The sequence below is a fragment of the Bubalus bubalis genome, chromosome 4 (genome assembly GCF_019923935.1).
Source record: "Bubalus bubalis isolate 160015118507 breed Murrah chromosome 4, NDDB_SH_1, whole genome shotgun sequence".
In the NCBI taxonomy this organism is placed as follows: Eukaryota; Metazoa; Chordata; class Mammalia; order Artiodactyla; family Bovidae; genus Bubalus; species Bubalus bubalis.
The window spans coordinates 104,510,564-104,532,828 of record NC_059160.1 but is presented as its reverse complement, the minus strand read 5'-3'; the positions used below and the strand labels follow the sequence as shown (position 1 = coordinate 104,532,828).

The following is a 22,265-nucleotide window of genomic DNA, read 5'->3' as shown; positions in this document are numbered from 1 at the left end:
AATTAATCTTACACAGCGTCTATCATAGCGCAGGTTTTCAATAAATACATTTCAAGTTTAATCCTTATATTACTCTGAGGACTGTGGTATTGGTTACGGTGGCTGTTTCTAGATGCAGGATGCTATGTTGTTGGCTGTAGGCCTCTGCCTCTGACAACTTGTCCCTCTATATACTTTCTGTACAAACTGACTCACCAAATTGGAAACATCAACATGTGCTTTTAGGACCACCATACTTTCACTTTTCCTTAATAATAACTTGCAAAGTATTAATTGCAATTAAAAATAACATTCACGACTACCCGGAATGGAAGCATTCTCTTATATTATTTGAGTAAAATTCTCTCCAAAAGAAATTTGCTTCAAATGAAAATGAATGAAGCAAAATGAATTTGCTTCAAACAAATGAAAATTTGTTTCATTGTACACAGACTGCAGAGTGAAAATGTCTTTGTGAGAGATGAAGGAGAAATAGCCACCCTAAAACCATCAGGAATTGGCTACTAAGAATTTTGTTAGTTCATTAATTCATCCAATTAACAGTATTTACTGAGTCCCTACCATGGAAAAGCATTATTTCATGTTCTGGTAATATGAAAAATAAGACCAAAAAAAAAAAAAAGTCCTGCTTTTAAGCACAAAAGACAAAAATAAGTGGACAAATACAGACTATAGAGATTGAATCAAGTAGCAGTGGGATAAGTTTTAAAATAGTTGCTTAGGTCAACCATTGCCACGAAAATGCTGCATAACAAGCTATCCTAAAACTCAGCTACTTAAATAATTTAATTCTCTTTGTATAGCTGTGAGTTAGTCAGCAGGACCCTGCCTTAGGCTCAGGAAGCTCTGCTTCACCATTGCAGTTTTGCAAGTTGACTAGTTCTGGTTTGCTTCATGTTTCTTCTCATTTTGGGGTAAAGCAGGGAGATTCTTCTTGTGGCAGTGGCAGAGAAGCAAGAGGGCAAGTCCCAAGATGCAACTGATATTAAGTCTTTGTTTTCCTTATGTGTACTAATATCTCCTGTCTACTAATATCTCCTTGGCTAAAGCAAGTCTCATGGCCAAAGTCATAGTCAAGGGTATGGAAGTATATTCTACCCACTCTGGGAGGGTGCATGGGATGAGTATTTGCTGAATGAAGGTCACAAAGAGTCAGACAGGACTGAGTGACTACCACTTTCAGTTTCTTTCTATCTAATTCCAACATGTATTGAAGATCTCCGAAGGAAAATGTTGGCTTCTTTCAGGAAAAGTCAGAAGCCCAGTGTGCTTGAAATATACAGACAGAGAGGGAATCAGAGGCCCATTCAGGATAATAAAGGTCACAGTCAGAAGTTCCTCCTAAATACAGCAGGAAACCTTTAGAGAGTAATAAGAATAGATTTACCTAAGAAAGAAAGAAAACAAAAAAAGCAAAAAACAACAAAAAACTTCTCTGTATGGTGACTAGACTGAAATGGATTAAGACTGTTGGCAGGTGTACTAGGTAAGTGACTATTAGTGCAGGCCAGAGGAGCAGTGGCAGCTCAGGCCTGAATGGTGATAAGATGATAGCTTGGAGCTGAATGGTGATGATGGAGTCAGGAAAAGGACTGGGACTTGGAATACTTTTGGGTGGCAGACCTGCACCCTGGGGAGATCTGATAACTTGGAAGTGATGGGGGCGCGGAAATTGTAAATGACTTCCAGTTTTTGGATCTGTGCAATTCAGTGAATGATGCTTCTAATTCCTGAAATGGGGAACACCAAGGGAGGAGGATATTTTCAGAAAGGTGTTCGAAGGACCCAAAAGTTTTATTTTGGGCATGCCATGGCCTCGGGTGGAAACCCTGACACCCTGGAAACAGAAGTGAGTCTGTCTGAAGGCCCTTGACTGGACCCCAGGTCCTGGCAGAGGGACTTATCTTCTTGGGCCAGCGGAGGGTCAAGGGCAAGGAGTGTCTTTTGTGAAGGGGGACAAGGGCAGCCCCTGTGCCTCACCGGTGGTGCTCAGCTACCCTGAACTCAAGGTTCTCCAGGAAGCCCCCCTCATCCTGCAAGCCCAGGAGTCCTCCAAGTGTCCCCTCATTTCTCTTCATCACACTGGAATGGAACTCACCAGTTCATCTTCCCTGCGTGCTAAGTCACTTCAGTCATGTCTGACTCTTTGGAACCCCAGGGGCTGTAGCCCACCAGGCTCCACTGTCCTTGGGATTCACCAGGCAAGAATACTCTAGTGGGTTGCCTTGCCCTCCTCCAGCAGATCTTCGTGGCCCAGGGATTGAACCCCAGTCTCTTAGGTCTCCTGCAGTGGCAGGTGTGTTCTTTACCACTAGCACCATCTGAGAAGCCTTCAGCTGCCCTGCTAGAATATAAACCCTATGATGGGTGATAGGAACCATGCTGTCTTGCCCACCAGCTGTAGCCTTGGCACCTAACACAATGCCTGGCACACAGAAGACATTCGAATAGACACACAATTCATGAACTTTGGAGTCAGTGGCTCAGGGAGACTTGGCTAAAGAAGAGCTTGAGGAGGAAGCTTCAGTGTTTCCCATCCCTGCTCCCCTGCCTGCTCCCAAGGCTGCCATACCCTTGCCTCAGTGTCTCTGTGCTTTACTCGGAAGACCCTTTAGTCAAAGTTATACTAGCAGAAGTGAATTGATACCCCCCTGACAGTTTGGTGAGGATTCAATGAGATTACACAGAAAGCAATTTAGCATCACGGGGCTGTGGTAAGCACTCAATGAATAAATGGACTGCTTCTGCTTAGTCGTGTCTGACTCTCTGTGACCCCCACGGACTGTAGCCCACCAGGCTCCTTTGTCTATGGGGTTTTCCAGGCAAAAATACTGAAGTGGGTGGCCATTTCCTCCTCCAGGGGATCTTCCTGACCCAGGGATCAAACCCACATCTCTTGCGTCCCTGCATTGGCAGGCGGATTCTTTACTACTGAGGCACCTGGGAAGCATGCAAGTAAATGTAAACCCCTATTAATTCTGAAGGTGACTTCTTGCTTTCCAAGACACAATTCCCTTGTTCCTGTCACTCGGTTCCTTTCTCTAGCAGCGGAATTAACCCCCTTGTCATCTGTGTCCTGGGCCTCTTTCTTACATGTGTGCTATTACGGTACCTCTCACACTCTATTAAAATTACTAGTTTAGGAGATACTTGCGTACCTTATGATCTGTAATCAGAGCACTCTCCCTGTTACAAGAGTCCTCCATTCACTGTAATAATTATTTTCAATAAAGTCTCTCCTTACCTCGGGAAAAAAAAAAAAAGTTGTCTTTTGGACAGTAAGTATACTTTAAGTAGAGCTGCTGAAGATGTGATTGGATATGCAATTTGAGAAGTTGGAGATGCAAATTGAGGGGATATTAGGGAATAGATAGAATTCACAGCCATGAGATTTAACAAGATCAGTAGGGAAAGAATCTAAGTTGAAAAAAATAGTAAGACGAAGGAGTAGTAATGATATAGACCACTATATTCCAAATTGAGTGTCTAATATTGTCTTCAGATAAAGAAGAAAAAAGTCACTGAATCTGCTTCTGGTAAATGGGGACTCAAGTACATTTGTTCAGTTTTGTGTGTTACAAGTGATAGAGAAATCTTCTTAGATTTTATAATAAAAAAAAGAGAGAGAGATGCTTTTCTTTAAAATAAAACTCATTCATCTCATTTTTTACTCAAAATAATTACACTCTAATTTGTAAAAATAAAAAATAAAAAAAGAAGATTGTTAAGAACTTTTCCTGTAATTCTTTCATTTTGATCTTGTCAGGTGAGTGTATTCTCCTTGATTCTGTCTGGTCTCAACAAAGATTTGGACTGACGGACATTAAAGCCCTTGGAGTGGCATAGCTCTCGGGTCTTGGATAGACCTTGTTATAGCTCTCAGGTCTTGAAAAGACCGTGTTATAGCTCTTAGACAGATCAGTGTTACAGCTCTGTGTTACAGCTCAATTTTATTTAGAAAATAGCAGGAAAATCCATCCTCAAGGTGTGAGGGCATGCCGACCCAAAGACGTGAAGAGAAGAGAGTGTGGGAGTACACCAGAGTGCAGGAGAGAGAGAGTGACCCCCGGTCCTTTGGCTCCTCTTTTTATATGTTTTTTTCCTCCCCCTAGGCCTACCCTATGTAAATTGGGCTCTCCAGGAGTGCTGTTTGTTCTACCTGAGGTCCTCACTCTGGTCCTTGGACCTTCCTTTGACCTCCCTTTTTTCTATTTTCACGGGCTTTTCCCTTCCTTGTCTTTCAGCCATTGCCATTCTGGACTCCTGATTCCTATTCTAACTACCTAACAATCTTACTCAAAAAGAGGGCTTATAAGGACAATTGCTGGAGCATCACATATAGAGGGGAGTGATTTTTGTGAACATATCAATGTTTTCTTTGATATGAGAAATGACATTATGTGAGATCAGCAGAAACTACAATATGGAAAATCCTTAGTCAAATATGGCAACTCATTAACATGTGAATCCCAGGCAAAGCTTGTGTTATAATTGGAGTTCAAGTTGCAAAATATGCTTTGGCTGCAGAAATCCATCGTCAAGTTTTCCAAGTTAATTACCTCTACGGATGCAAGAGCACAGACAGGAAGAGCCAAGGGGAAAGAAGCTGGGAATTTATAGGGATTACGGGCAAAGCATGATTACACATAGATTGGAAAATTGGACATTTGGTTTACATTTACTTAACTCTCCAAGGACTGGATTATACCTGCTGTGTGTGTACAATAGTATATGTGGGTGTGGGTCTGTGAATGCATTTAATTGTCTGTTTGTTTAGAAAATGGACCTTAATCGAACAGAAAAATCAATTGAGTTTACAAAGAGATTGGCATCATTGTTTGTTCAGAGGAATCACAGTTCCAGTTCCAAACCAGAGACTTATTTAGAGGAATGGAGTAAACCTGCAATTTATTCACTCAACTGGTGAATGCACATGATCCCAGGTTGTATGTCTCAAATATACTTTTAAAGTTGACTTCCCCAGTCAGGGAGGACACTAATGACTAGAGTGAAGTCTGAGAGGATTGACCTCATTATTAAAGACTCATATCAAATATTAAGATTAGTGATAACAAGAGTTCTCAGTCATTGAAATTAGAATTGTGGCTGAAAGAAATGTCACAAAAGGAAATATGGAAGAACAAGTTAGAAATTTAAAATAATCAGCATTTCAATTCAATTTAGTGATTGCGTATTGAGTACTTACAGATTGCAAACCTTGGAAGAAGGGAATATATAATTATGTGTGAGCATCCTTTTTTCTAGACGTTTACAGCTGAGTGTGTGTGCTTAGTTGCTCAGTTGTGTCTGATTCCTTGTGATCTTATCAACTGTAGCCCGCCAGGCTCCTCTGTCTATGGGATTCTCCAGGCAAGAATACTGGAGTGGATTGCCGGTCCCTTCTCCAGGGGATCTTCCCAATACAGGGATCAAACCCGGGTCTCCTGCCACCTCCTCAGAATCTCCTCAGATTCTTTACCATCTGAGCCACCAGTGAAGCCCTATTACAGTTGTAGGGGAGGGGAAAACAAATTTTCCCTCTACCCTTCCAGGTTTTCATCGAGATCCCCATCCCCACTCTCTGCACCATAGTAACTAACAGTTTACAAATAGGAGTTTAATACCAGATACACTTCCCGTATACATGGGAGATACCCAGGAAAACTGAGCTGCTCCCCAAAATGGTCCAGGCCACCATAATAAATATCATCTTCAGCTAAAAGCAAGAGAGATGTTGGGGAGGGGCTTGGGGAAGGCCTGTTAATGGGAGATTATCAGGGAAAGCACAGTAAACCTTGATGTAATTGTTATGCAATTGGTGCCTTCTCCACTGGGGAGAGCTTTCAGAGATGCAGTCATCCTTCCCTTCCAGGCATAGTTTAGAGAGGAAGATAACCTTACAAGTGGAGATTCTCCTTATTAAAGTAAAGGGCCCTTAAAAGCGGGGTAGCTTCTACTCAGTTTTCAGAGCTTCTCTTGTCTTGGCTGTGTCTTAAAAATAACCGGCTCAAGATAATCAACACAGCAAAGAGGTATATTTTGGGAGTGCAAATTCTGCTTCCCTTCACAATTGACCACAAACAGCTAGCAGAAACTGGAAAGAGTAGAAACAGATGAGACTTTCAGGATTCAAACTTGGAAAAGTTAACTTTGATAAAGTCATAAAATACAGCCTTTTTAACATGAAAGATAATGTCAGAAAGTGAGAGACAGAGAGGTCACAGAGAAGAAGGAAAGAAGATTCCAAATGGTAGAAACACTACAGGGTAAATTTTAGGTATTACAGTATAAAAATGTTGTAGAGTCCAGGAAGCTCTATGTAAATGGGTTACTGGAACCTCCAAAGGTAGAGGAAGAAATCACCTGAAAATGAAGAAACACTATTTATTAAACAGTTTCTGAGCTTTCCCATCTCCAAATTAAATATGTTTACAGACCACTCTTTGCAGTTGCCAATCCTTCAGGCATTTCTGTTGATTTTTTAAAATCAATAATCAACTAATACAGGTCTGAATTAAGCCGCAGTAGAAACTCAGAAATTACCTACAGTAGAGATGTTATCATCTGTGCTTAGTCGCTCAGTCGTTTCTGACTCTTTGAGACCCCATGGACTGTAGCCCACCAGGCTCCTCTGCCCATGGAATTTTCCAGGCAGAGTACTGGAGTGGGTTGCCATTTCTTATTCCAAGGGATCTTCCCAACCCAGGGATTGAACCTGTGTCTCTTGCATTGGCAGGTGCATTCTTTTACTACTAGTGCCACCTGGGAAGCCCTTTAAACCTATTTAGATAAACCTATGGAAATGGCAGTTCACCCCAGTACTCTTGCCTGGAGAATCCCATGCACAGAGGAGCCTGATGAGCCCGTGGGGTAGCAAAGAGTTGGACATGACTGAAGTGATTTAGCATTCAAGTATTCAAGCATTTAGATAAATAGATAAAATCTGTTTAGAATTAGCTGTTCCATGATGACCTCAACCTGGAAGGCCAACAAATAAAGATTGTACTCAATCACTTCAATCGTGTCTGACTCTTGCAAACCCATGGACTGTAGCCTGTGAGGCCCCTCTGTTCATGGGATTTTCCAGGAAAGAATACTGGAGTGGGTTGCCATTTCCTTCTCCAGGGAATCTTCCTGACCCCGTGATGGAACCTGTGTCTCCCGCATTGCAGGGAGATTCTTTACCACCTGAGCCACTAGGGAATCCCAGGGTAATGTTCAAATTCTTCATTAGTATTTCAAGAGCTAAATAAAAATTAGGGTTTGAGGCATAACATCTTTAGAATAAAGATATTTCACCCACCTCCATAGAAAGGAGCCTGAAATCCTGCACAAAAGGCATCCTTGTGGTACTTCTTAAAATACTTCTAAAGGCAAATACCCACACATAACTTTCCTTTTCTTAGAACAGATAATCTAGTTGGCTTTCCACAGCTTAAAGGCATTGGGGCTGAAGAACAAAGGTGTAACAGACTTTTTAAAAATACCATTTCAAGGTCAGATAATGTTTATCTATATCATAATTTTACCACAAAAGTCACATACCTTCTTTTCCCCACAAAGAAAAATAGTGTATACAATCTATCTGATTTTGAATCATTTAACATTTGTTTACACATTTCCCCCAATTCTTTCAGTTTATCATATTTAAAATAATTTCTATACTGACAGCTAATATTAAAGTGGTACATTTAAAGCAAGGAGAAGGCAATGGCAGCCCACTCCAGTACTCTTGCCTGGAGAATCTCATGGCAGGAGGAGCCTGGTAGGCTGCAGTCCATGGGGTCGCTAAGAGTCGGACACGACTGAGCGACTTCACTTTCCCTTTTCCCTTTCATGCATTGGAGAAGGAAATGGCAACCCACTCCGGTGTTCTTGATTGGAGAATCCCAGGGACAGGGGAGCCTGGTGGGCTGCCGTCTATGGGGTCGCACAGAGTCGGACACGACTGAGGTGACTCAGCAGCAGCAGCAGCACCATTTAAAACAAATTGAATTCCCATTATCCATTCTACCCCTTTTACAGCTAACTAATTAGGAATAAATTTTGCCAACATTTCCCTGAACCTCATGTATTAAAGAAATCAGTTGAGATAAATAGGAATCACACTTACTTTTTACAATCTGGCTGCTATCACACATTTGAAAAGATTAGTTTTTATATTTGCAAGTCAGAAGCTCATAAAATGACTAATTTATATGTGATGCAAAGAATATAAAATTTCTTGCTTTATTTATTAAAGTGCCCTTAAAGTATTCTGTCACAAAGATGCTCTAACAGTGAGAAGAAAGTAAGCATAATGCTCAGAATTCTAATATGATCAGTTAAGTGAAAATAAAGCTTTTTAGACCTCTATTGCGCCCCCTAGTGGCGGGAAAGCAAAAATTCAGAGTACATATTTCTCATTTCTTTGCTAATTAATTACACTGTACACACAAAACTTTCCTGAAGTGAGTCGTGTTCAATGCTGTGTGGCATGTAGACCTGTAAAACAAACTAAAAGTAGTAAAAATATCAGCCGTTGTTAAATTCCTAAGTATTAAATTACATGAATGACTATTTGAAATTATTATTAAAAGTTGGAAATTAGTCCTTCTTCTTAGGTGTAGGGTAAAATAGAGTAGCCAATCCCATAGACATATGCTATAGGGAATAAATCAACTCTCTGTAGTAATCAAGACTTCTTTTCTAGATTGTTACTATCTGTTATGTTTCAGAAATGAGCAAGTCTCAGACCCCTGAACCTCAAATATTCACATTTCTAACAGTACCATCTTTTCAGATCATGTAATATATCCTGAAATACTTAATGCAAGAAGAAAACTTCACTCCAAAAAACATTTTAAGCAATTTTCTACTGAGAACCCCAAGAGGGAATGAGTGTCTTTGTAACTCATGTGAAGACGCTGTCTTAGAAACATGACCGGTGGACAGTGGTTATTTAGAATTGTCTCCTTTCCAGAAGCGCAGTCTCATTTTTGTGACTGTCACGGGGCAAGAAATCTGATACAGTGGTGACAGCCAGTGAGAAGGGGGTTACAGACTGAACAAAATGTGGCAGCAAGAATGATTGTAAAAGGAGCAGAGCAATGCACCGAAAAAGAGGAAAGTATCAGAAAACAGCAGTCAGTGATGCAGCAATACGTATTTCTGACTGCTAGCACATAAATGATTTATAGTTGGATTTTATAAACATCAAATTATTTTTCTAAAACATTCAACCATAAGTCAGCATATGTAATTCAATCATCCTTCCAGTTACTTATATAGGTTTTACGATTTGTTAGGAAATAATACTCTTAGAGCTACTAGTCTCCCTTAAAATTGGTTTTCTCTCCTTTCTCTAAATTCTCTTGCTTAACCTAGTATTAAAACTGATTCTCTGCTTATCTTCCACCTCCTTTCTTCTTCCAGCATATTGGCAACAGTGTATAGCAGAACTATATTATTCCTGAAACCACAAAACACTTGTTCAAAAGTGTGGGTTATCAGAAAAGAATCCTAACTCTTAAACAACTTCCAAACCTAAAGAATTACTGACTTTAGGCATTCATCCTGGAGATTTTGCTCACACTAGAAATAACAGATCTTATGCCTCACGAAATCAGAATGACAACTTCTTAGAGAATGAGAGGAAATGGGGGAAAGAATAGTACTGGAAGTTCTTTTCCAGTATGCTCTATATGGAATTGCTTTTGAATGACTCCTTTTGTGCGTCATAATCTGGAGCAGTGGGGGCAATTAGGGAAGATGTCACTGTTCCTGGAGGTTCAGAAGTGGGGGTGAGGTGTGAGGGGACAAAGGAAAAGGGGAGGAGGAAGTGGGGTGGGTTGGAGATGAAGGGTACATCGTGAAGAGATAATCTCTGTATACTCATGACATCATCTCCTGCATATATATATAGAGGGAACGGTCAAAGCATCTCTCATAGTTCAGTACTTCCAAAGTCAGCTGTGCTAGAGAGCCCCCTTCAGCCTGTTCCTGACGTTTATGAACTTGGCTTGCTAGAAGGCTCAAGATGATGGCAGGAATGAAAATCCAGCTGGTGTGCATGATTCTCCTGGCTTTCAGCTCCTGGAGTCTGTGCTCAGGTAAGCTCAGCTGCATTTCACAACTCCCTGAAATGATATCTTTTTCTGTTTTTGCAATGTGTTGTTACTAATGCTAATGTATCTGGGGAGAAGAGTTTCTCCCTTATTCTGATTTGCTTTTTAGTGATAGAAACTGGATATTTTCTTTCTCTGTCTTTATGATTACAAGAACTGAAAATTTTCCCTTTCCTTTTTAAATTGGCTAGGTAGTAAAAGGGATTTCAATGAGACACTTCATGTTCCAGTTTGCAGTGTAATCACTAGGGAAAAAAAAAATGTAAAACTTAAATCAAGCTGATCTAATGAAAAATACAGAGGTGGTGCCTGTCAAAATGCAAACTCATAATTCAAACTGATTGTATTTGAAATGTTTTATACCATTTTCATTCATTCTCTTAAGACATGGTGGCTTCTCCCTCTCAAAAATTATTTTCTTCATAGTGTGTGTATAAAGATAAAATGAATATTGATGTTTAATGAATCAACTGAATAAAGCATTATTTGTAGAAAATGATCTCTAGGAAATACAAAAAAATGCCAAGTTTTTTTTAAGAATATATTTTAAGTAACTTTTTTCTGTGACAAGTAGACATATTACGAATTTCACTATTTTCTTGAATGTCATTTAAGTTAATACATAATGTAACTAGAATAATATTATTCTTATATTGATAAAACTTATTTCCCTATAGTGTATTTTGCATGTCATAATTAAGAAGAAATCATACATTGCTAAATATCTATCAATAGCTTACCTTGAAAATAAATTTCAAATTTTAGAGAGTAATATGAAATATAATGATTGCAATATGCTCCAATTAATGTTTGAAAAATAATTGAATGATCACATCCAGGTGGAAACAAAAAACCAAGGGATAAGTGTAGAAAAAATCATTTAACCTGTTTTATACTGTAATGTCATAAATATGACACTGAAATGTTTAATTCAAATTCCTGCTCTGATTTTCATTATAGTGTCCCGTAGCTTTATTTCTATTACCTTATGTATTTTCCAAGTTTTTCTTCTCTGTGAAATATTCATTAGTGGAAACAAAGGATGTTCTAAAAAATATCAGAAGTCCATTTTCAACACTCTTGTACATGTATTGGTGGACATCTCTACTTTTGCTTAAATGATTTTTTAATAGCCTGTGATAAAATTGCCAAGTACACATAATTCTAAATTGTTGCTTAATATAGAGAAACAAATCTTTCAAAGTGTGTTTTGTACAATAGCATCTCAAATAAAATAAATCTCAGTGTCTTTCTTATTCCAAAATTATCAACAAGTAACTTCCTTTGGTTTTATCTTTAAAAAATGTCTTGTACTTACCTTTTCATTATCTTGCTTTGAAAATATCAATATATATATACTCTATGTATATGTAAACTACTGCCAGTAAAAATTAACCAGTATATTTGATGACATCTTTGTAGTATAATCAGGTTTTATTATCCTGAGATTCAGAGATTAAACAACTCCAAATCATCGAGAGCTCTCGGCATAAAATCATGTGCCTATTTTTGTAAAAGTGGTTCTATTGTTCTATTCTGTTAGCCTAAAGTAAAACTATAATTGATTTTTTAATATTATTATAAGGAGAATAAATACATAGCAAAGACAATAAACTTCTAAGACAAAGTTTTTTGAGATTAATCTTAAATATTCAAGTTATAATTATATGATATGTGGTTATATAGTAAACATGTGGTTTTGATTTCACTCAGATTCAGAAGAGGAAATGAAAGCGTTAGAAACAGATTTACTGACCAATATGCATACATCAAAGGTAACTTTTTCTTTCTTTCTAAACCAAAGACTGAAAACATATGAACTCTTGTTACAAACATGGTGTCCTCTTCTTATAGTAATAGCTTCCCATTGAGACTGAAAAGCTCCTTGGGAGGCATTTCCTTTTTGGGTAAACTGTTCCTTAAGTTCAAAGGACTTAAGGGTATCGATGTGACAGGGACAGAAGTTTAGTGATATCAATCACTACATTGCAGATTTAATTAAGTAGTCACATTTATGTGGAAATCCTCTCTCCATTTCAATCACGTTGTATATGATGAAAGATACACTGACTTCAAGTTACATACATAAATGAAAATTAAGCGACATTTTTGCCTTTTGTTTTTGTATTGGGGAGAGTGAAATGGAGTTCCTAAAGTAAGAATGAAAGTTTGTGAAATCCATGAAAGAAATGTGACAGAAAGTAAAGAGCAAAGACCGGCAAACAGAAACTTGGAGATCTAAGCCTGCAACTGTGCCTTGTGAACAGTCTGATGTTAAGCAAGGGGGGTATTAACAATGCTTGCCTTTGTATCCTCATTTTCAAATGTTGGGGTGGGAGTTTATGATCTCCTAGTTGTTGTTGATTGGAGAAGGAAATGGCAACCCACTCCAGTGTTCTTGCCTGGAGAATCCCAGGGACGGGGGAGCCTGGTGGGCTGCCATCTATGGGGTCGCACAGAGTCAGACACAACTGAAGCGACTTAGCAGCAGCAGCAGCAGCAGCAGCAGCAGCAGCAGCAGCAGTTGTTGTTGATTAGTTACTAAGTCATGTCCAATTCTTTTGTGACCTGTAGGCTGTAGCCTGCCAGGCTCTTCTGTCCATGAGATTTCCCAGGCAAAAATACTGTAGTGGGACATTTACATGAAGTCCTCCTCTGGATTTAGATTCTCCCCATAACAGAAATGTTATTGGAACCTGCGTATTGTTTGTATTGAATCAGATAAAACTTTGTACTGGACCTTATTATTCCTCTCTTGGGATCTTGAAAGCAAGGTTTTTAGACTCCAGCCTATACCTAAGAATAAAACTCAATTAGAATATCCCCAGGTACCACGCTACTACACAATTTTGATTTACTCAGAATGAAATAATCAGAATATATCTAAATGTAGGGTTAGAGAACAGGGTTCCCAACCAAAAGATGTTTCTCAACAAAACAAAACAAAACCAAAAATCAAAAATATATTTTGAAGTGAGGCAGTCACCCTGTGTAATCACTGTTGTAACACGGGTCCCAAAGTTGAGGACTCCAGACTCCACAGATGCTGTGATTAGGAAGTAGATGTTCAGAATTCCTCCTGCCACCTCAGGTCTTCCCTAATTAGATGATGAAAGATATACTGGGCAGATATCCAGGGCAATACCTCTAGCATATAAGTAGAATTATGTTCAGTAGTGGATGTGAAGGGGAAATACCCATTTGTGTGTGTGTTTAGGATTGTGAGGCATTATTATCTGAAAGCTAACAGACATATTTTCTACTATGGTCCTTAGAAGACATTTGGGTATTTCCACAATTGCCCAGATCTATAAAAGTTCAACACATTGAAACCAAAGTCTACCATAACTTGTTAGACTTCCTATCACAAATGATCAAATTTTATTTAGTCATTAAAACTCAGTGACCAAATATATATAACTTGAAGAAAATGGATCCTTTGTTTAATATTCAATCAGAATAACCATGACTACAAACACTTCAACTCATAAATAGGAAGACAAGTGAAGTCAATAGTCTTATTTAAATAATGAAGCAGATTAGTATGCCTTAGTGTATTGGTAGAGATTTTACCTTTATGATTTCAAGTTTAAATTGATAAATAAAGGTCCCAAGTAATCTCCAAAATGTGTTATGGTTTGGGGAGTGCTAGCTACTTTGCAAAAATGTGGGAGTGATTATGATTCCTTCCCTGATGAAGATACTGCAAGGGAAAAGCAATTCCAGTATAGGGTGTGGTTTAGTTTTATTCTTAAGAAAAATACATAGCAAAAGTGTAGACACAATTATATATTTCTCTTTCATTCAGTTATGGAATATGCCTTTAAAACAGATCATGGAAGAAAATTTGAATCCCATTGCCTCTTTGAAATAAGTAAAATACAGACTACTATGAGGAAGCACTCAGAAGCATAATTATCCCAATTTTGGTGCTAAAATAGGAACAGAAAGCTCATTTCTTGCTTTGTACAAAACTACTACCACTTATTTCTCTCTGATTCAATTCATGTTTACTGTGGGTATTCTATGCAAATAAGAACTCTAAACTTTTGACCATTTTAAGCAAATTGCTGTATTTCAATTTTTAAAAAGATAGTATTATTAAGACTATTTATTAATTAGTAATACTATTAATAATTCCATATTAAAAGCTTCCAAAACCTCCAGCTTTCCTCTTTCCACTCTAAAGGTAAAATATGCGAGCAGTTTCAATTTTAAAGTAAAACTGTTCAGACACCGAAATGTAGCAACAGAAAGTCAAGAGAAATGGCAAAGTTTGACTAGAAGTGGAAGATAAAGGAATTTTTTCTCACAATAGAATTCTCTTCATTACTGATCCTAGTGCTTTGGTATAGTTTTATTAAGAAAGGGAACTATCCACAGTATGCAGAAAGGTCAAGTTCAACTCCAAATACAATAAAGACAAGTGTGGATTTCCAGCCAAGGAGCAGGGTTGGAGTGGGGGGTGGGGGTGTCAGTGTATGGAAAATTACTAAAAGGAAACTCTAAATCTAGGAGGATTCTTGCTAGACTACTCAGCAGAATTCTAGGATGATCAGATACCAACAGTGAGGCATTTTTACGAACTTGACTCTGAAGGATTCTTGCTAAAATTGGACTCAGTTGGATGAAGGACAAAGACCAAGGTCAGGACCTTGTCAGGAAGAGGGTTCAGGGGATCCTGACTCATTTCATCAAAGAGAGAGTCTTTGTCATTTTCTTGAGTAAACTATTTAAACCTCATAAGAAATGTTCTCAAATATTAATGCCTGTCTATTTAGATACCATATGGTTCAAAGTGCTCTCTCTGCTGTGCTTCCAGAGTATGACAGGGGTTAAAGTGATATTAAATAGTACTACTAAGTGTTATAGTGACTGTTTTAACTGGCAGAAGAGAGCAAGATGCTTTACTGTTTTCTCAACCAAAAATTAATCAGACAACAAAAGTCCTGACAAATAATTTATGAATAAAGCATTCTGTGGCTAATTAGTTTGAGGAGCATTGGATATTATGTTGGCACCATTGAACAGTTGGCTTCCCTGGGGGTTCAGATGGTAAAGAATGTGCCTGCAATGCAGGAGACTTGGGTCCAGTCCCTGTGTGGGGAAGGTCCCCTGGAGAAGGGAATGGCTACCCACTCCAGTATTCTTGCCTGGAGAATTCCATGGACAGAGGAGCCTGGCTGGCTGCAATCCATGGGGCTGCAAGCAGTCAGACATGACTGAGTGACTAACATACACACACACTGAAAAGTTTTAATGAATATTTGCAAGCAAAAAATTCTGGGGATACTAAATTCAAGAATCTTTTAAGTTTCCTTTAAACTCAAGTTTTCCAATTTACTTGACAGCAAAACTCCTTTTTAAAAACAGTGAGTACAAAGCTAGTGTTCTAAGGAACATATTCAGACGATCTCTAAAGAGCTTTCTGGATATAAAATTGTAGCATTGCCTTAATTGGTAAGACATCAGGTGTTGCTGCCACAGAATGGAGCATTTTGCCTCTTAAGTTTCCCATGGCAGAAAAATTGAGGCAACGGGTTTCCAAACTGGTTGAAAACATTTTAGTGAATATCTTTGTACTTATAGGTTTTCATGTCCCTAGGATAAAATCTTAATCAAAGGGTATGCACATTTACAATTTTAATACATATTGCTAAAAACACTTTTCAAGAAGTTATTGCAAGGTTTACTCAGACCAACAAATATTTAGAAGATAAAGTGTTGTTTCTCCATATCCTCATAAATACATCGAGTGTACTTAAACTTTTAGGGTCCTTGATTTGCTAGTAGCCAAGCTGAACGTCATTCCACATATTTCTGTTACATAGTTCTTCTTTGATGAGTGATTCTGTGCCTGTCTGCTCATATTATTTGCCTAGGGTTTATTATTTTTTATGGAGTATTCTCCATTTTCTTTTTGAAGAGCTGCTCCTGTGTTAAGTATATTAGCATTTTGTGACAGCTTTTACACTATATCTTGCTTTTGTTTTTAGTTCAGGCTGTTAGCTTTCTAGAGATAATTTACAAATTTATGCATGTAAAATTATCTTTTTCTTTATGGATTCTGGTTTGGCTATTTGATTAACAATATTTTTCCAAATTTATAAAATAAATTCTATATATTTACATATTTTTATTTTTACTCATATTTAACCCATCTGGATATTGTTAGACTATAATATATCAATAAAGGTTTTAACTAGATCTAAATCCAGATTTCCCCTGAACCAACTGTCTTAAGGACTTCAAATGCACACTTTGCTATGTGCTTTTCAATCATATGGACTTGGATCAAATTTTGGACATTATATTCTCTTTTGAGTTTAATATTTATTCTTGCTCTGTTGATTTACTCTTTGATTCAGTCCAGTTCAGTTCAGTCACTCAGTTGTGTCTGACTCTTTGCGATCCCATGGACTGCAGCACCCCAGGCCTCCATGGCCATCACCAACTCCCAGAGTTTACTCAAACTCATGTCCATTGAGTCAATGATGACATCCAACCATCTCATCCTCTGTCATCCTCTTCTCTTCTCGCCTTCAATCTTTCCCAGCATTAGGGTCTTTTCCAATGTGTCAGCTCTTCGCATGAGGTGGCCAAAGTACTGGAGCTTCAGCTTCAACATCAGTCCTTCCAATGAACACCCGGGACTGATCTCCTTTAGGATGGACTGGTTGGATCTCCTTGCAGTCCAAGGGACTCTCAAGAGTCTTCTCCGACACCACAGTTCAAAAGCATCAATCCTTTGGCACTCAGCTCTCTTTGATTGCTCTTTGATCACTCTCTGATTACTCTCTGATCACTCTTTGATCACTCTCTGATTACTCTCTGATCACTTTTCGATCACTCTCTGATTACTCTTTGATCACTCTTTGATCACTCTCTGATCACTCTCTGATTATTCTCTGATCATCACTCTTTGATCACTCTTTGATCGCTCTCTGATCACTCTTTGATCACTGAGCTGTAAGATAGCTTTAAATATCTGGCAGAGTAAGTCCTGCCTCATGACCTTTTTGTTTTCCTAAATTTTCTTGGTTCTTACACATTCATACTTTGAAATTAACTTTGTAATTATTTCCCTACACTCCCTCTTCTTCCAGTCTCCCTATATTTTCCAGATTTGCAATTGCACTGCATTTGGAGAATAATTCAGAGAAAATTGATGCCAATAGAATCGATACTAATATTTTTGAGTCTTCTTATCACAGCTTTGTGTTCATTACAAAACATTTTTTATGTTCTTTAGAAAAATTTGATGCTTTTCTTCATCTGTGTCCTTTGAGGTTTATTAATTTTTATAAGTTATTTCACATATAGTTTCTCCTAAAATTGACAAATGAGAAAGCTGTTTACTATGGTAATAATGGTTTCATACAGGGTCTTATTAGAAAGAATAGTTATTTTAGAAAATATTATAATTTTCAGATAAATAAATTAGTCAGCTTTGATGCTACCTATGACAAATATTAATGTGTGGAATAGATTTGTGGTCCCACAATACTATAATTGCCAATATTTATTAGTATCATCATAGTTGCTGTTCCATTAGACACTAACCTGAAGTATAATAAAGAGAGAGTGGTATTTGAATATTTTCACCTGTGATGTATACATATATATTTACCCATTTCTACTTACTATAATTTCTATTTTCTTTCTTGCTTTGCTTGTGTATGTGTGTGTTTATGTGTGTTAGCTTTATTGCCTTTGTTAAATAGAGGATATGAAGTATTTGGAGCTATTCAATTTTGTGATATGAAGTTACTAAGTTAATAACAGTGTTAGGCTAGAGTAACAGTTAGATCCTAAAAGGTAATGGCTTAGCACAGTAGAAATTCATTTCTAACTCATACAACATAAGTTTAATTACAATAGCTATTTCTTTCTACATTTCAGATCAGTAAGGCAAGTGTTCCCTCTTGGAAAATGAGCCTGCTGAATGTCTGCAGTCTTATAAATAACCTGGACAGCCAAGCTGAGGAAACAGGAGAGTTTCATGAGGAGGAGCTCATTACAAGAAGGAAATTTCCTGCTGCCTTAGATGGCTTTAGCTTGGAAGCGATGTTGACGATATACCAGCTCCGAAAAATCTGTCACAGCAGAGCCTTTCAACACTGGGAGGTAAAACGAAGAAAAATATGAATATGATTATGGTTATACTAGTTAACTCTCATTTATCCTGATTGTTTTAATCCTGATAATTATCATAACAGGAAGGCTTACAAATATTAAGGAAGAATAAACCATGCGTTGAGGTCAACATTCCTTCAGATCTTTAAAGTGTTTTGCAAATATTTGAAGTTTAGCAAAATATCTTTTCTTTGGTCTCTAAAGGGGGATCTGTCTTCAGGCAGATTTGATCCACGCTTTTATTGTGGATGGCGTGCTTAGGCAACTTTGGGTGCTGGTGGTGGTAGTGGCATGCTGAAGAAATTTAGGAAACTCAAAATGTTTTCTTAGAAACACTAAATCCTGTGTGTTTGTTTATAAATAAACACAGAACACAAAAGACTTCATTTGTATTTGAAAATATTAGGTAAATAAAACTGGAATGATAAGTATATATATATATATATATATATATATATATTTCCACTTACCACTTCTATTTCTATTTTAATTGAGTGTGTGGATTGTGGATTTCAACCATCCTTAGAAGCTGAATTAGATTCAGCTAATTTTATTTGGCTAATAAAGCCAAATTTCACTATACAGAACTACAACGAAGGAATGGATGTATATTATACACCACATGTGTAAAATAGATATCTAGTGGGAAACTGTTATATAACACGGGGAGCCCAGCTAGTGCTCTGTGATGACCTAGAGGGGTGGGATGGGGGTGGGTGGGATGGAGGCTCTAAAGGGAGGGGGTATATGTGTATACTTATGGATGATTTGCATTGTTGTATGGCAGAAACCAACACATCATAAAGCAATTCTCCTCCAATTAAAAATTTAAAAATGAAATTAAAATAAAAAAAAATACTACACTGTGACTCACCACCTTTGGTTTGAAAATATTTGGAGGAGAAAAGGAAGATGAAAATGCTTTAAGAAAATTTATAATTTTATAATTTTCCCAACAAGGGAAACATTTCTTTCGGATTAACCCCTAAGAGAAATTTACTTCATGTTTCATATTCTGGGCTTACACAAATATCAGGGATCTGAGGGTCTGAGGGTGCCTTCCTGCTAATATAACCATCTCTATAACATGCTATCACAGAGATACCCTGTAGAAAAGAGGAAATGCAGTGCAGAACTTCTAGTATTTATTCTAACTTGTAGACAAAAAAAGTATTTTCCAGATTAAAATAAAATGAAAAAATGGTTTTTAATTTTTCTTGCTGGATTGTTTATCCTCTAATTCCAATTCCAGTTAAATGATTTTCTCTTTAAAATATTATGTCAATAAAACATGGAAAATTGGGAAATGTCAATTATGTGCTCTTTATTCAGAAAAAAAAAACCTTAATAAACTATAATACACAAAAATCAGGTGCACATAAAACTTTTGCTATTTGAAATGTTACAGAGTGATTTAAAATGAAATGATGATATTACTCAGAGTGTGGTACAAGTAATTACAGACTATGTGCACAGAGAAACAAAAGATTAAGGAACTAGATTGTCTGACAGTAGCTGTTTTTCCTTCTCTGAAATTGAATAGCTGTGGGTTGAAATAAAGTATTTGTGATACGATTCAATGCATACAGATTATGATTAAAAACTTAGTCTCCTATTAGTACTAGTTATAGTCACCCCGAAGTTTAGAAGACAATCACAAATATGAATATAATTCTTATCTTGAGCATTAGCATTGATTTGTTTAAAAATCTTATGTAAATCATGTGCAAAATTCTGGGAAGAGTTTCTAAATATTTTATGCTGGTTGAACATTTTGAATCAGAGCAGTACTATCTGAAAAAGTGTTTGGAACTAATTTTAGACTACAGCATGTTCAATGAGATATTAGGTTAGATTCTACATGAAGATTAACTCCCTTGAGTTTTTGAAAGTGAGCTTGATTTTAATGATTAATTAAAGAAGCACAAACTAAAGATCTTTAACACTTAAACAGAGCCTTCACATATGTTAATTCTAAAACAGCTGAGCAAGTAGGCAGAACAAGCATTCCTCTATGACTGAGAAACTGATCTCTAGAATGGCTTTCAACTCAAATCATTAATTAACTGCTGCTGCTGCTAAGTCACATCAGTCGTGTCCGACTCTGTGCGACCCCATAGACGGCGGCCCACCAGGCTCCCCCGTCCCTGGGATTCTCCAGGCAAGAACACTGGAGTGGGTTGCCATTTCCTTCTCCAGTGCATGAAAGGAAAAAGTGAAAGGGAAGTCGCTCAGTCATGTCTGACTCTTCGCGACCCCATGGTCTGCAGCCTACCAGGCTCCTCCGTCCATGGGATTTTCCAGGCAAGAGTACTGGAGTGGGGTGCCATTGCCTTCTCCACATTAATTAACAATGGGATATAAATTTCTTTTGACCTTTGAGGCCAAACTTGGTTCACTAAATTCAGATCTCTATATTTGTTGTGACTTATGATATATTCGGAGAAGGCAATGGCACCCCACTCCAGTATTCTTACCTGGAAAATCCCATGGCCGGAGGAGCCTGGTGGGCTGCAGTCCATGGGGTCACTGGGAGTCGGACACGACTGAGAGACCTCACTTACACGCATTGGAGAAGGAAATGGCAACCCACTCCAGTGTTCTTGCCTGGAGAATCCCAGGGATGGCGGAGCCTGGTGGGCTGCCGTCTCTGGGGTCGCACAGAATCGGACACAACTGAAGCGACTTAGTAGTAGTAGTATGATATATTTCCATCTTTTGATCTATCATACATTGAAGAAAAATACTAAAAGTAACAATAAGTGAATTTTTTTCATTTGGAGGTAGTAATATGGCCTTGACAAATAAAAAAAGTTTAAAGCTAGCTGATGAACTAGGAAGAACACTGAACAGAGAATAAGAAAAATCATGTTTTCATCCTCTCAGCCACCTGATATCTACCTGTCCTCAAGCAAAACACTTAATTGCTATGAACCACATCATCCACATATGTCTTATGTCTGAATGCAAATGAGATAAAAGGTAGATGAAACAGCTTGAAATGGAAGACTTTAATGCATGTAAGTTTGATTCATATTCTGTCTATCTTGCAGTTGATTCAGGAAGACATTCTTGATGCTGGAAATGACAAAAATGAAAAGGAAGAAGTGATAAAGAGAAAAATTCCTTACATTCTGAAACGGCAGCTTTATGAGAATAAACCCAGAAGACCCTACATACTCAAAAGAGGTTCTTACTACTACTGAGAGGATAAATATTTTATTTACATGTGATTGTGATTTCTTTTAATGAAATATCAAATTATATTTGTGTGGAAATGTGACAGAGCACAATTATTTTGTCTCTTCTACAGTTGTGGTTTATTAGATGTGATTTTTTTCTGCATTACTATAAATTGGACTAAATGTTTTAAAATAAATCTAGATCTTGAGCATGAAGTGTTGTGTATAATTGGAGTAGATATTAATTTAGTCACATAGAATGTTTTGTCATTTTGCAAAGCACTTAATGGGTTGTTGAAGCAGTTAAAATGCCATTCTAAACCAAATTAAAAGAGATTAGGACAGTTTTACCGCAAAGTCTAGCCTACTTGTCATTAACCCAGAACAAAGTAACACCTGTTTTATTATTTGAATGTTTCATTGAACTGAAACACATGCTCTTTTCCAAGACTCACTCATTAATCTCAGATATGGGGAAGGTAATAGAAGTAAAATAGGACCATCTTCAAAGAATGATTAATGAATTATTGTTAATTATGCGTATCTTAATGAATGATCTTAGACTGAATTTGTTTTTCTGTTAAATGAACTTAATAGCTAATAAAAAGACAACAGCCATCAGAACTATGTTTCTTTGCAAATTTACTTCCATTAGAATAGTTACCCTTATCCACTTTTTCCCCTCACATTCAGTAAATGATAGCTTTATTTTTAACTTCACTGAGGAATTTGTATGACTAATATGTTTCCCACTTAGGAGAACATTTTTGAGGCAAAAGGAATACTTTAAATAACTCCTCATAAATTTCCTTTAAGACTGTAGTTATGGTCTCGTAAACCC

General features: G+C 37.4%; 1 protein-coding gene across 1 annotated transcript; it reads left to right on the top strand.

Moving 5' to 3' along the window:
- Positions 1-9,910: 9,910 nt before the first annotated feature.
- On the top strand, positions 9,911-21,640 carry NTS (neurotensin). The gene is made up of 4 exons (XM_006073009.3): positions 9,911-10,091; positions 11,820-11,881; positions 18,009-18,233; positions 21,296-21,640. The coding sequence occupies exons 1-4, from the start codon at positions 10,019-10,021 to the stop codon at positions 21,446-21,448; spliced, it is 513 nt and encodes a 170-aa protein (XP_006073071.1). The 5' UTR covers positions 9,911-10,018; the 3' UTR covers positions 21,449-21,640.
- The last annotated feature ends 625 nt before the right edge of the window (positions 21,641-22,265 follow it).

Coding starts and splice junctions, on each gene's coding strand:
- NTS (XM_006073009.3), top strand. CDS start 10,019: ATGATGGCAGGAATGAAAATCCAGCTGGTGTGCATGATTCTCCTGGCT. Junction 10,092..11,819: donor CTCCTGGAGTCTGTGCTCAG/GTAAGCTCAGCT, acceptor GATTTCACTCAG/ATTCAGAAGAGGAAATGAAA. Junction 18,234..21,295: donor GAGCCTTTCAACACTGGGAG/GTAAAACGAAGA, acceptor TCTATCTTGCAG/TTGATTCAGGAAGACATTCT.